Source organism: Prunus avium, chromosome 3 (assembly GCF_965620075.1).
Source record: "Prunus avium chromosome 3, drPruAviu1.hap1.1, whole genome shotgun sequence".
NCBI classification, from domain to species: Eukaryota; Viridiplantae; Streptophyta; class Magnoliopsida; order Rosales; family Rosaceae; genus Prunus; species Prunus avium.
Window position 1 is genome coordinate 35,552,694 of NC_142286.1, and position 15,847 is coordinate 35,568,540.

Below are 15,847 nucleotides of genomic sequence, written 5' to 3' on the forward strand. Positions count from 1 at the left end.
AATGAATCATTTGAGGAACAAAACAGGGGCTGTAATTTCCTTTTTGTGCTACGAGAGTAGAATGCATGTTCTCTAAAAAGCTTTTTCTTGGACTGAGGGATTGGTGGGTAGAATAAGTAGTATAATTGGATTAGCTTAATCCAATACCATGTTTGATGCTAAAAAATAATGTAGATAGGATAGAAGTTAATCTTATCGTAATTATATTATGTGCATTTTTGTATGATAATTTATTCTACAAAAAAAGTGGGATACATAATCATACTACTCCAACCCCTTTCACCTTGAACTCAAGATTCGAGAGTCACAACACAAACTCGGGACAATAGTGCCAATAAAAGATATTTATCATTTCCAATCATACCTCCTAATCCGATTCAATCTTAGTCACTAAACATGGCCTTCGGGATGAATTTGAATTTGGATTTGGAGAACTTGTATTTGAATATAAATGTGTATATATATATATTTTCATATAAACTAAACAATAAGCACAGTTTACAAGCAAATGGGGAGGCATACGAGACTAGCTATGAGAACAAATCATGTTGTGTAATAGGAGAAAAGTGTGAGCTAATATGCTGAATAGATTAACCATCCAAGTTCCTGAACAAAGTTACAATAGCAGTCTGAATAAACGAGGACAGCATGGACAGAGTTGGCAGACCACCAGCTCAAACAAAGGAATCTGGATTTGGTCTGAAATTACAACTTGGATTTTACAAGTTAGAGAACTCTTTTTGGTCGTACAAGTTAGAGAACTTAGGAATCTCAAATTATTACAACGAATGCCAATGGGGATTTGCAAATTATGGCACCTTGGTATTGTGTTTGAAAAATTCTCCTCTTTCTTGTAGTTTAGACTATCGCTTGTATTTTTTCGAGAAAAAAAACTATATTAAAATGGATTGAAACATTACATGGATGATGAAGTATCCTAAGGATTAAAATTCTCTTTGAGCCCAAGTTTATTACCAATATAGGCTTAAAATTGTCTTTTTTTCCCAAGGACATTTAAGTTCATTTAGGCCCAAAGCTTTTGTAGCTTCCTTTTGGGTTGTTCTTTAGTTTCTTCATGCTCCCAAGTCTCCAAACCAAGATTGTTGTCCTTCCATAAAAAAAAATTGTGTTCTTAGTTTTGCTGTTTTAAATGCAGCCAGTGAAGGAAGGCCTCACAAACTTCAAGTAGCTTCAACCTAATTAAGAACACACACACACCCCAAGCAGATCTATATCTAAGATCTCATTGGGTCACCTCTCATCCATAAGACCAAAAACTAAGATAAGGTGATAAGCACACGTGGCACAAACCCAATTACTGCTCTACTCCTACAAACACAAAACTCTTTCTCTCCTCCCAATCCTCTCTCCCTCCACTCCCTCAACTTACCAAACCATGGCCTCACCCACACTCCTAACTCCCACCTCTAAACTCAAATCCCTCCCTCCAATCAAGGCCACCAAACCCACCACCACCTCCACCACAACCACAATCCCACAACCCCGCCGCCGCGAATTCTTATCTTTCGCGGCGGCGGCGGCGGTGGCAAGTCTGTCGTCACCAGCATGGCTCTTCCCACTGACACCATCCGCACTTGCGGCTTCGGATGAAGAGTACGTTAAAGAAACAGAGGAGGTGATCAACAAGGTGAGAAACACCATTAACATGGACAGGAACGATCCCAATGTGGCTTCTGCTGTGGCTGAGCTCAGAGAGACATCAAATTCTTGGGTGGCTAAGTACAGGCGGGAGAAGACTCTGCTTAGCAGGGTCTCTTTCAGAGACATGTATTCGGCAATCAATGCAGTGTCAGGGCATTATGTTAGTTTTGGACCAACAGCTCCACTTCCGGCAAAGAGAAAGGCGAGGATTTTGGAAGAGGTGGAAACTGCAGAGAAGGCCTTATTAAGAGGCAGGTAAATTCAAAAACAAAAAACAAAAAAGGGAATATTGATCAGTACTCATGGAGAGAGGAGCATTTTTTTTTTGTATTATTAATATAATTAGTATTTTGAACTGTTGCATTTTTTTACATTTTGTTTGGTAATTATGAGGTTAATTATGAGGTTACAGAGTGAGATTAATGGTGGGGTTTTTATCATCATGAAAACCCTGTTTAATACATTTACTACATTCATATCCTCAATTAACAGTGTTATATATATGTGAGTATATTTAGATTCTGAATTGTCAATTGCATTTAAAAAAAAATAAAATTGTCAATTGCTATCCTCAAATTGAACCCCCTGTTACACATTGCTCAGTTTATATAACTTTCGAAGCTAAAAAAAGCTCATTGCTACCTCACTGCGCTGAAAAGTTATGTGCATTGTATGTCATGGCTTGGAAAGATTCAACAACCAAAAAGAGATTGCAAAATATAACCTTAAGAAAATAAAATTCATATAAATAAATAAATAAGACAACGTTTTTTTATCAAATTTAAGAAATAGAAGGGTTCTCTCACATGCACACTGCCAAAGTGTAACGGTTTAGTATGTTGTGAATTTGGTTTGCAAATTTTTCGGGTTTTGGGCCTCATTTGTCCAACATAGATTAAAATCTCTAACTATATCCTAAGAGGCCCGTTATTGGGGCTAAGTGCTAGTATCGATCCATTCAAATGTTCAATACCTTTAGCAGAAAGGCCCAACATGCAACTCAATTTGGTACCTTTTTTTTTGGTTTAATCGTTTTATTAGTCCCTCAATTTAGACCCGATTTGCATTTGAGTACCTCAATTTCCAAAATGGTTCCCGTGGTCCTTTAACTTCACTTTCGTTAGGACAAATGGTCCTTCCGTCAATTTTGTTAACTTTTTCAGTTAAATGCAGGGGCAAAATGGTAATTTTATATTAAAACAAAAAAAAAGAATAAAAAATCATATCTTTAAAATAACAATCAAATAAAAAACCAACAAAAAAAAAAAGAAAAATTAAGTTTGGGGGGAGTGGAAATCGGGATAGAGGGGGAGAGAGAGAGAGTTTAATTTTAATTTTTTTTATTCATATTTTAATCAATTTTGATACAAAAATACCATTTTGCCGCTGCATTTAACAGAAAAGTTAACAAAATTAACAGCAGGACCATTTGTCCTAACGAAACTGAAGTTGAAAGACCACAGGAACCATTTTGAAAATTAAGGTACTCAAATGCAAATCGGGTCTAAGTTCAGGGACTAATAAAAAGACTAAACCTTTTTTTTTTTTTCTGCTATTGTTGGACAAACAAAATGGCGTAACATGTCTCCATTCTGTTGCAAATATGTGGCAAGACTTACAGAGAAGTCAACGAATATTTAGACGCAACCTTTGGGTTGGAAAGCTTCAAGTATAGTGGTTGCGGTAGAGAAATTTCTAAGGGTGTGTATGGTTAGGTGAAGTGCACAAATTAAACAATACCTACTTGCATATGGGCGGCTAATATATATATGAATGGTAAGAAGATGGTTAGGTATATTTATTGGGCCTTAACAAAGACTGAGAGCAATACTTTTACTCAAAGGGCATGTAGTTTTTAGCAATTGCACTTAAAGAGAACATTGTAGTGATAGTGAAGAAGCAATTTGCTTGCTGGCATGGCCCATCTATCCTCGACCACAAGCAATTTGGTGACGTTCTCTCTCTCTCTCTCTCTCTCTCTCTCTCTCAAAGAGACTGGATTAGTCAATTAAGGAAAGTAATTAGGTTTGGTGGTCTCTCCTTGTTAACAATTTGCTTAGCTTCTAGTCTTTGTATTCTAAACTCAACATGGCCATGCACATTAAGCCGAGTCTCAATTAATTAACAGCACGAATTGAAACCGTTAAACATTTCATAATTGTATTTTGATCACACTAAAGAATTAATCGACATGATCCAATATTTGTTCAATAGTTAACTTTACCCACAACGCAACACGTGTTAGAGCTTTCTTAAGAGTCAAACAATGCGTTGTACCCAAGTGATAGAATAGTGTCGATACTCTTGCTTCCTTTAGCTTCACGGAACTAAGAGATGAGGCAGATGAAGTTAAAGATAAAGACCTAATAATCTGGACCAGATCCATGGTGTATGTGAATCTAGGAATTTAGATTAGATAAACCCTAATTGACTTCTACATAGACTTTACTTCATCAAACACTAGAGGCCGCCTGCATATAGTCAGCTTCACGCGTTGCATATATAGCCTAACGGTTTCGTTAGTCCATGCACATAATTACAAAATATAAAAACCCATTTGATACATTCCAAAAACTATGGGCATGTTTAAACTTAGCCACTGGAAAACAAAATGCTATCTTCATTTTCCACGGAACATACTCATTTCACAAATTTGACAATTAAGAAATGCTTAAGTCGGTGGGACTAGACTATTTTGGACTTGTCCGACTTTTACAATTACTTGGGACTGCATAGCTAGTTTGGAGAGGCTAGAATGAGGAGGTTGAGTGAGGAGCTTATTTGAGGAGGTGAAATCTTAGTTTGGGGAATTAGGAAGGGGTGCTTAAATGGTTTTCAGTATTTGACCCCAGTGAGAGCGGGACAGGTTTGGAAAGTACTAAACTTCGGTGGGATTTAAGATAATAGGGACACTCTCGGGTCCATCCACACAAGCCCATTAGATGCTACAACGACCCAACATAGTACATACACACCTTCTTCTCTTTTTTTTTTTTTTTTTTTTTTCTGGTCTGAGACCTTCTTCTCTCTCACGCACGCCGCGTTAGGGTTTTTTTTTTGGGTATATAAGCGATATTGAAGAAGAGAGTAATCGAACATAAAACTTCGGGTGCATAAATAAATGCTCTTAACTACTATTACATCTTTAAATGTGTTTTCTTGACATTCAATACAATAACAAGATAAATACCTGCAAATGACCTACTAGTGTTGTGGTTTGCAGCAAATGCTCCCTTCATGAAATGTTTTGAATTCGAGACTTAGCATCCGTGCAGTATGTATGAGTTTAGTATGCTATCACCCCTCTCAATAGAAAAGATTTTTTGAAAAAAAACAAAACAAAACAAAACAAATGCCTCAAAACACTCGTTGGCAAGACCAAAAAAATAGCACATAACAAAAGTGTCATTCAATTGGTTTTTTTCCCATTTTAATTTCGGGATAAAAATAAGAAATACTTAAAGTGTGGAGTCAATTAAGGCACCGTCTCCAATTTCCTTTCATTTTCCCATATTCTTCCCCACGAATATTTTTAAGCTTCCCATTTCCCTTCAATCGCGGTAACAATATATTTTTTTGTTGAGAACAGTTTCATGGACCCGGAGTTTGGAACTTAGGCGAAGTTGACGGGTGTTGAGAAAAGTATTCATACTTAAACTACACCGGCATAAAACCTTGAGTTGAAAGCATATTCTTCAAGAGTGAGGAGAAAAGCCCCCCACTTTTGTTTGTTTTTACTTCCTTTTCTATCTTCTTCTAGTGTCTCTTTCTTCCCATGTTCTAAACTTTTGATGCAAATCCAACGGTTAATATATGAGGCAAATTCAACGAGCATATGTAAATAAATTACACATATGTCTCTTATTAACACATAATTAAGTGTTTTATTGAAATACTATATATTAGATAATAGCCAATCGGATTTAGCCCAGTGAAAAAGGGCCTTAACTTGCAAATCGGAGGTTTCAAATTCGAATACACATGGCATCTTGGTTGTGTGTGTGTGAGAAACCCCCCCTCTCTGGTTTAGACTATCGCTTGTATTAAAAACAAAAACAAAAGCATATGGTAATTTTATCGTGACTGAGATTAAACAATAATTTATCATACACTTGACTTTTTATTTATTTTTAATTTCCCTCACCACCTGACTAGTCCCAAGAGCTCAGTAAATGCAAGAGTTTGGTTTTATAGTTTAAGTTATCGTTTTATAGCTGGAATTGAACAGTTTCGAAAACGTAAGAAGCAGAAGTGCGAAACAAATTAAATTTGTTTTCTGTAATTTCTTCACAAATCAGTTGTTATAAATTTATTATTTGAATTTAAGAAAAAGGACACGGTTTCATAATCTACTCGTGAAATCGAGTTAACTTACTAGGAGTTTTTTTTTTTGCTGCTTCTTTATTTCATTTAACTCCTAGTTCTATCGCTTTTAAAGATATTTATAATGTAATTTAATTTATCACTTACCTAAGCAGACATTACCTCTAATCACCCAGTATAGTTGAAAGGGCACCACATTTGTGACCTTTTATGGGATTCAATGCTTTCAATTTCAAAGCTAAGCACTCCAAAATTGCCCTGTGCCTTCAATCATGGGTAAAAGCAGGACAATATTTTTCGATTATTTATTTGTACAATTTGGTTGTTTGATTATTTTCTTCTAGTCGACCTTCCTATAGTACTAGGTCACTTACCTTAGGGTCCGTTTGATAACCATTTTAATTTTAGTTTTTAATTTTCACTTTTCATTTGTTTGTACTAGAGTATAAAGGAAAATGAGAGTGCGGAAGAGACTGAGAGAAAGGATGGGAGGGAAGAGTAACAAAAGTGAAAATAATTTTAATTAGTTTTTAGTTTTTGTTTACACTTTTGTTACTCCTCCCTCCCATCCTCCCCTCTCATCTCTTCCCTCTCAATCTCATCTCCACTCTCATTCTCCTTCTTTTTCCTTTATACTCTAGCACAAAAAATAAAAACAAAAAATAAAAAACAAAAATTGAAATGGTTATCAAATGGGCCCTTAATTAATCAAACGTGAATTTCATAGGAAATTTCATTCATTTTTATTTTATTTATTGGATTGTGATAGGAGTTGAAAATTAGTACATGCACACAATTGGAGTATACTTATACATTTTGTGAACTTTTATGGGATTTAATGCTTTAAATTTCAAAGCTTAGCACTCCAAAATTGCCCTATGCCTTCAATCATGGGTAAAAGTAGGACAATATTTTTCGGTTATTTATTTGTACAATTTGGTTGATTGACTATTTTCTTCTCATCGACCTTTTTATAGTACTAGGTCACTTACCTTAGGGTCCGTTTGATAACCATTTCAATTTTAATTTTCAATTTTCATATTTTTGTGCTAAAGTATAGAGGAAAATGAGAGTGCGGAAGAGATTGAGAGAGAGGATGAGAGGAGAAGTAACAAAAGTGAAAACAATTTTAATTAGTTTATAGTTTTTGTTCATACTTTTGTTACTCCCCCCCTCCAATCCTCCCCTCTCATCTCTTCCCTCTCAATCCCATCTACATTCTCATTCTCCATCTTTTTCCTTATATTATAGCACAAAAAATGAAAATGAAAATAAAATAAAATGATTATCAACAGGCCCTTAGTTAATCAAACGTGAATTTCATAGGAGTTTTCGTTTCTTTTTGTTCTTCATATTTTTTGGATTGTGACAGGAGTTGAAAATTAGTACATGCACACAATTGGAGCACACTTATACAATATTTTTTTATGGCAAAATTAAACCACAAAAATATGAGTACAATATATATAAGTGAAAAAAAAAATGAAACAGTGATTTGTACTAGTAATAATAAATTTCAATAGCATCCAAACATAATAAAAGCTCATTTAAAAGTACTTCTAGAAGAACTAAAAGCGTTTTCTAACAAAATGAGGAAGTCAACTATACCAAACACCTACGGAGTCTCCAACCAGAAACGGTTGAATATACACTTCAGAAATTGGCCTTGGATGAATGGAGGATTTGTTTTCCCAACTCCCAACGAGCAGCTAGCTCACTACTTAACCAATTCATCTTTAATGCATGGGCCATGAAAAAGAAACCCTACTTGCTACTTGCTGACCGCGACTGATCTAATATTATATTTCATTTTATTCATACATTTATTTATATAATTTCTAAAGAAATAAAATTTGAAAAAAAGAATTAAAACAATATGAAACGTTTGGCCTATCATTCATTCCTTGTTGCTCATTTCTCTCTTTCCTTCAGCATAATTTCGGAATTTCGAAACCAATAAATAAAATTTTTAAAAAAAATTAAAGATGCACACGTAGTCTTTACGTAGTTTGACTTTCAATCACAATATGGAAAACGATCGTGGTAGCATCATAATTATAGCACTTTGTTTTCCATATATTCATTAATGTGCGGATTTGTTTGTTAGGAAATTTTGGGTTAGATGTGGCATGCACCTATCTAATGCAAATGCACAATGCACAATGCAATGAAGTTATATCACAATTTCTTTCCTTTTTGTCGAAGGAATGAACATGTCATTATAGTAGAGATTACTAAAAGATTTCTTTCTTGAACCGGAGAATTGAGAATTCAAATTTGAGACATTCCAAACAAAACAAATTGAAGACTTTTACAATTGGCATGGAAAATTAATGCAAGCTCTTCCTGAAAAATAAAATAAAAATAAAACTAAGTAAAAACAGTACCTTTTTTAACTTTCAAAAAATTTCTCAGGTTGTCAGAATTGATTTTGATGTTCGGAATGAAAAGCAGTCAAAATCGAATTTTCGAATCCAATTTACACCTCTATTCACAACTTTTAGCAACATAGCTAGTTACACATATCCATCCAACTTTCAAAACCGATCACATGAAAACAAATGAACTCTTAAGCTAGTGTAGGCTTAGGGTTTTGAGTCTGCTGAAATTGACTTCCTCTAGGCTCTAGGATCCCTTCCTTCCTTTAGCCAGTGATTGAGCTAAAAGCTTGTAGCGGTTAGCTAGGGTTGTTATATATAGGCAGCACTTTATTTTGTTAATTATTTGTGAGTTTCAAACAGTTTCGACAAAGCTTTGAAAGTGCTAGCAGACAGCAGATTCAAGGGGGTGGGGCAAGTTCGCTTCGTTTTCTTTTCGGATTCTTATCATGATCATATTTGTAGGTGGAAATAATGCGTCAAATTAAATATGCAGAAAAATATGTCGCAGATGGGTCCCTCAGGTGGGGGCCCTTTTGAAGTTTGGATAGATAGAAGATGCACCTGAAATTAAACCCAACTCACATACATACATACAATCTTGCCAGCAAACGACATGTAGCACTGCTACCATTTACAGTTTCACATCGGTCCCCAGTGTCATTTTCTTCTTTAGCGACCACCAAAAACATTATGCCACGTCTTGTTCAGTAACAGAGTTATGCAGAAGAAAATAAACAGTCATTTTCTTTTTAACTTGTTCAAATTTTTTTCTTTGAATTTTGTCTCTTAGTTCTTTAGGCTCTATATGGTATGATGACCCACTGGATTTTTGTTCTTTGGCCTTCATTATCCATTGGGTTGATAATACTAATAAAATAATTAGCGTTCTCCTCAGTGTCATCTTCTTGTACTTTTTCATTATTACTCCGCAATAATAGATGATATTTTATTTTAATTTAATCTAAACTACGGGTAGTAGGATTGGAACTCAGGTGCAGAGTGAGGATATACTTATTGGTGAAATTATCTTTAATTTTTGTCCTCAAAAATGAAAGAATTTCGATCATAGAATTCATTGGTGGATGAGATTGAGAAAAGAGGAAGAAAGATGAGGTAGCTATCCAATAATGGGTTACTTTATTTTTATTTTTTGTCTCAGAAAGGGAAAATTAGAAAAGCATGAAACATGCTGCCAAATGACATATCAAGCCCCAGAAAACTTGTCACTAAACCAAGATTTTAAGGGGGGGAAATGTCTTAATCTCCTGCGTTGTCATCTCCATAATTTTGGACGGATCTGAGATCTACCTATTCATACACATTACTGTCAGACTTATCAACACGATCCTAGCAAATCTACTGGTCAAAGTGGAGGGCCCACCGGGGCCCACTCCAAAATTTCAGCATCACATCAAGCTTACTTCCTCATCAACGCTACCCTGTGCCCTGCCGTACTGGATGTCTATTCCCCGTGTTCAGACTGTTCAATATAATTGTGGACTCAAAAAAAAGGGAAAAAAAAAAGAGAGAAGAAATAAATAAATACTCAAAGCTAATTGCTTCTGCAGGCATTCTACGTCGTCGTATTTTACGTATTTTGTGACAGTGTTCCTGTTGTTACGTCTACGCGGTCTGCCAAATGCCAAGTTTTCCTTCTTCTTCACGAACCTTTCCTTGCCTTGTAGCTATGGAAAATAATTAAATAGTGAAATAATAAATAGTTAATGTCCCACAGCTGTGGAACAAAAATAGTAATTAACAAAACAATTAAAATGAAGTAGGTAGTAGGATTCATCTTCAAAGTCATGCTCTCCGAGGTCTAAAATCGATATTTTCTCGGCACTTTTCTTCACATTTTAAATGAAAATCACACGTTATTATCAAAATAACAATTAAATATGAGTAGAAGAATTATAAAATTATATTAGGATGGAATAGATTGGTTCATTTGTTTTTATTATGTCAAATTTGGTACAAATCGATAATATCATACCAATTCATTGGGTACAAATTTGGTTAACAAATTTGGTAGTTGTTACAAATGAGGACAAGCAAAGAAGGAAAAAAAAAAACTAATGTTCATGCAATTATAAGCTGGAATGATAACATTATTGTACTTTCTTACTAAAAAAAGATAAAATAATTGTTATTTTTTGGAGTCAATAATTTAGGAAGCCGTGAAAGAAGAAATGGTTGTTTGGATACGATGAGATCACAAATTTAGTTCCTCCTATAATTGTTTTATATTGTGCATGTAATAGGAAATAATAAAAAGAAAAAAAAAGCTAAAACATACAATATTTTTTTCTTCTTCAAAGCAATCGAAATTACAAAATAAAGTCCCGACTCTCGACCACGACCAACTTTTGGGTTATATAAGAAAACGCAAATATATTGTATTTCGTAAATCCAATGAATAAAACGTAAATATAATGAATGTTTGTGAAAACCCCCTCTCTTAATCGTTTGTACTAAAAAAACGCAAATCCCGAACACCGAAGTTAGAGAGAAATAAGTTTAAAAGAGTTTCAGTTAAAAAAACATATTATTTTTTGATCCTCCTTCGTATCAATTTTTATTTATTTATTTGGAAATTGCAGTGTTGAAAAGAAAAACATGAATAGTTGAAAGATGATCATGCTGCTTACCGAGCAAGCCATGGAGACCAAGTCCTACTGAGTTAAATCTTGAGCTGCCATGTATTGGATTAAATCTTAAATAGGAAAATAAAAAGGATAGAAGCAAACAGAAAAGAAAATTCATATGGTTATCTTTTAGAGGGAGGGACCTTTGATTGTGACAGATGAGACTCTTAAATGGTAAATCTGGTATTCTGATGCCTTAATTATTTGTTGGTATCCCAAAATCTCTCCATCTTTTCGCTGCTTTTTATCTCTACAAAATGGCTCTTTCTAGAACATAAAGCTCAACTGGGTTGTTCTGATATTTTCTTCTCTCTCTCTCTCTCTCTCTCTCTCTCTCTGTGTTTTTGCCTTGCTTGCTCTGCTTTTCCGGGAAAGTTATTTCCTTTATTTTCCTTCATATTTCTGTTGCAAAACGTCTCCTTTGTTACCTTGTTTGTGCGTACATCTCGAAAACTACCACAGAAAAAAACTCATCAATCTCTCACTCAGAAAACTCTTTTCAGAACTTTTCTCTCATTTTCTCAGGATTTCTTTTCCTTCGAAGTTCTCGGGGAAAGCCTGTTTCTTTATGGGATTTTCGTGGGTTTTCTGGTGGGTTTGATTCAGCTTGAAGGGTTAACGTTGAATTGTCGTGACTTGATCAAGGACAAGTCCGTATCTTCAAAATCTACCAAACCAGAACCGGCTTGAGTTTTCTTTAAGGTTAGTGGAAGGAAGAAAAAAAAGAGTCAGAAATTAGAAAAACCAAGAAACAAGCGTAGAGAATTGAGTTTGTTTTCTCTGTCCGTGTATGGAGAACTGGCCGGAATTTAAATTCTGGGGAGAACGGAAATCAGTTGGGAATTGATAGCATTGCCAGCGAAGACTCTCTGTGAAAAAATAACAGAGGTGAGAAGACTTAGTACTTAGAGTTGCCCGTGAATATTTCTGTCGAAACGTCAAAAAATAGAAGTCTGTCGTAGGCCCATTTCGCATTTTTGCCATTTTCTCTGTCTCTGTGTTTTCTAGGGAAATCAAATCCCGACAATCAGTCTCTCCCTTTCCCATTTCTTTCGCTCTCTCTCTCTCTCCTCTGTTTTTCTCTTTCTGTTTTTATAAGGTTCGCTCTGTTTTTCAGGTTGGGGTGAGAGAAATCTTTTTTGTTTTTGTTTCTCTCTCTCTCTCTCTGATTCAGGGTGAGCGAAAATCTCCAAGTTCGCTCTCTCTCCTCTCTCTCTCTCTCTCTCTCTCTCTCTCTCTCTCTCTCTCTCTCTCTCTCTCTCTCTCTCATTTTTAAAAGAATCACAGAGAAAAAAAATATGATTTTGGACAAAGGGTCAATGCAATCAAACCTTGAGTGCTTCCTCCATTGTACAACACCAGTGCTCCAATCCCAATTCCTACCCAAGGTTTGTAATTTTCTGCCTTTTTCTGTTTCTGGGTTGTTTGTAAATGAATGATTTTTCATCAAATTGCATGCTGATTTTGTTTTCTTGAACATGTTGGTATTCATGATCGTGCTGCAGTCTGAGATTAGGAACCTCAACCGTCTATGGCACCCGTGGGAGAGAGAAAAGGTTGAGTATTTCACATTGAGTGATCTCTGGAATTGTTATGATGAATGGAGTGCATATGGTGCTGGAGTTAATATTGCCTTGGACAGCGGCGAGACCCTTGTGCAGTACTATGTCCCTTATCTCTCTGCTATTCAAATTTTCACCAGCAATTCATCTGTGAATAGCTTCAGGTATCAATTTCAGTTTTCACACATGCAATTCTCCTTGTGGGTTTTACTTATATCTGAGGTTGAATTACATATGTAGTAGCTGTGCCTGCTTGGTTTGGTAATCTGATTGTTGGGGTGATCAAATTTGTAAAATGCTGTTTTTGATTGGCTCAAAACCAATATGGCATCATTCAAGTTTTTTCTTTTTTGGTCGAAAGCATCATTCGAGTTTGTTATCTGTGGTGGCTATTGTGTATCTGGTGGTGTTTTTGGATTTGCTGTACCATTGAAATGCTTAGATTCAGATATGGGTTAGTTGGACAACATTGATTTGGTAATACATGCTCTTCTGATATGGTTTACTTATTCCAACTTTATATAATTTACAATTGAATTCGGTATCTGTGTTTCTTAAACACCTGCAATGGCAAAATCACATTTAAATAAGTTTTTTCAGGGAAGAGGCCGAGTCGGGTGACTGTGAGACAAGGGATTCGTTTAGTGATTCATGCAGTTTTGAGAGTGAAAGTGATAAATGGAGATGGGATGCATGCTCCTCAGAAGATGGTGGGTTTGAGCAAGACAATCTCTGGCATGTGAATGATAGATTAGGGTACCTATATTTCGAGTATTTTGAGAGATCAACTCCCTATGGAAGAGTTCCTCTCATGGATAAGGTACCCTTTTTTTAGTTCATAAACCTTACTTTGTAGCTTTCTATTTTTCTGGTTCTTTCGGTTTGATTTGTGTCCTATCTGCTTGCCCTTTTTCTCCTTAAACATAAGAGTAATCAAAACATTAATGGATTTGTTATAGTCATCTGACTACTTTCTCCTGTTTGTTAGGTATCTAAACTTTAGACCCTAAATATTAAAATCGATATTTCCCTTTAATGATTATTCCTCCTCTCTCTCTCTCTCTCTCACACACACACACACACACACACACACACACAAAAGGAGAGACACATAGTTATCATTTATAATTTAAATTTGTTTATCTTGTATTTGTAACTATCATTTGTCTTCATGAGAATATGTTCTTGCCTTGGATGTTCTTTTCTCTTTTTGACTTTTACTGTTTTGGAAGAAGAATGTATGATTCCCTTCAAGACATGAGTTTATATTTTTTTGGATGGTTGTGAAAACTAGTGCTGATTCGTTTCTCAGGTTCCGTTTTACTATCCATATAATAAAAGCATATGGATTTGATTGACACTTTGTTCGTTCTATGCTTTCAGATCAATACATTAGCTGAAAGATACCCTGGCTTGATGTCATTGAGGAGTGTTGATCTATCACCAGCTAGTTGGATGGCTGTTGCTTGGTACATATCTCTCTCTCTCTCTCTCTCTCTCTCTCTCTCTCTCTCTCTCTCTCTCCATGCACGCCTGAACACATGACACCCAAATAAATATCTAAATTGAAGCAGAGTAGTAAAGCATGTTTCTCTTTCGACCAAAAAAAAAAAGCATGCTTCTCAACTTTTTCATTTTGTTGCTTCATAGCGCAGTGTGTGTAACACTTGAGAAAATCAGTCCCACATGAGCTTTAATTATGCTTTGTAGAGAATAATTACTGCTTGTAATACCCAAATGACTGTAATTACGCACATTAGCATGTTCCCTTATTAATAGAAATTCATATTTGTTTTTAACATTGTCAATGTGATTATTTTCAGGTACCCCATTTATCACATTCCCATGGGAAGGACAATAAAGGATCTGTCCACATCCTTCCTCACTTATCACACCCTTTCATCTTCTTTTCAAGGTATTCTCTCAGTCCCTTTCACTTTGTTTTGTTTCTATGCTCATGCCATTTTCACCTTAAATATCTAAATTCTCAGAAAGCTATGTATACGCACAATATTGACATAACACCACATGATGCTCTCTGTGTAGACATGGACCTTGAGGACGATATGGAGAGCGATGAACAGCGGAAGCGAAAGAAAGGGGAAAGCATCTCTCTCCCTCCATTTGGCTTGGCCACTTACAAGATGCAAGGGAATGTGTGGGTCTCAGGCAATTGTGGAAGGGACCAAGAAAGGCTCATGTCACTATTGAGCGTGGCTGATTCTTGGCTAAAGCAACTTAGGGTCCAGCACCACGACTTCAACTACTTCACGGCCATTCGGCGTGGTGGCCAGTGCCACTACTTTTGAAAGAGAAAAAGAAGAAGAAAAAAAAAAACAACTCTCACTTGAAAGTGATTGACCACACTAAAATCCTCACTTTGGATAATTTGGTTTTTGTTAACCTTTGTTTTGGAGTAAATTGGCTACAAGTCTTGAGGATTTTGTGGTTGATTTCTTCTTCGTGCCGTACGTACTTGGTTATTGATAGGGTGTTTTAGTGTTCATCCCCATGTATGAGATAAGTAGAGGGTATGTGATGACTTTTGACTCCTTTTGTTGGGCCTTTTGTATTTAGTCAGTAGAGAGAGATGGGTGAGGTTAGAGAGAGGCTCTTGAATTATGAGTTTATAATAGTGCTTTCTGTAAATTATATTCCCTTGACCATTTTATGAAAAAGAAAAAACCTATGGGAGATGAGGAAAATGCCTTCTGGTCCTGGTCCTGCAACTTTATTTTTATTTTTATTTTTAAATTTTCTTTTTCTACAAATGTGCCAAATATGTGATCATTTCTCGTGAGTCCATGACCACATATTGGTTGGCACACAAGACTTGGTCTCTATCTCTCTAGGAAAAAGAGAAGCACAAATGGCTGAGTCTAGAAGTAGAAACTAAGAATGATTATATGAGGATTTGTGGATAATCTAACTTACAAAACTAGAGAAGTGGGGTCCATGGTTGTGTTGTGCTTGCATCAACCAAAACACTTTCTGGCCTTGAAAAGGTTGCCTTGGCCTGCTGTGTTTTCTGTCATTCTATGTGCTCGCGGCCATTGAACACCCGATAGGTCATCAAGTTGTTGTTTTCAGTCGATTGGTTCCTCCAAGGATATTGAATAATATTTGGGGTTAAAGAGTCATCATTAAAGTGCTAATAGTCATGCTTTAATTGTGGCGCAATAAAATGTTTGGTCTCACCCTGTCAATTTGTGGAGAAATTGAATCATGGAAGGATATATTCAAGTTTTTTTGTCAGGGTTGTGATTACCATACA

At 35.7% G+C, this 15,847-nt stretch overlaps 2 protein-coding genes across 3 annotated transcripts; both read left to right on the forward strand.

Annotated features, from left to right (window-relative positions):
- Positions 1-1,194: 1,194 nt before the first annotated feature.
- PSB27 (photosystem II family protein) lies at positions 1,195-2,147 on the forward strand. The gene has a single exon (XM_021976622.2). It carries the CDS (start codon positions 1,397-1,399, stop codon positions 1,919-1,921), a length of 525 nt encoding a protein of 174 aa, XP_021832314.2. The 5' UTR covers positions 1,195-1,396; the 3' UTR covers positions 1,922-2,147.
- A 9,096-nt stretch (positions 2,148-11,243) lies between these two features.
- On the forward strand, positions 11,244-15,278 carry LOC110772241 (plant/protein (DUF789)). Of its 2 annotated transcripts, XM_088250828.1 has the most exons (7): positions 11,244-12,218; positions 12,253-12,399; positions 12,517-12,737; positions 13,174-13,393; positions 13,957-14,042; positions 14,397-14,488; positions 14,620-15,278. In XM_088250828.1, the coding sequence occupies exons 2-7, from the start codon at positions 12,310-12,312 to the stop codon at positions 14,880-14,882; spliced, it is 972 nt and encodes a 323-aa protein (XP_088106954.1). In that variant the 5' UTR covers positions 11,244-12,218; positions 12,253-12,309; the 3' UTR covers positions 14,883-15,278. The 2 variants fall into 2 exon arrangements, with proteins under 2 accessions (XP_088106954.1, XP_021832359.1); XM_021976667.2 differs by having other exon boundaries at positions 11,244-12,399.
- The last annotated feature ends 569 nt before the right edge of the window (positions 15,279-15,847 follow it).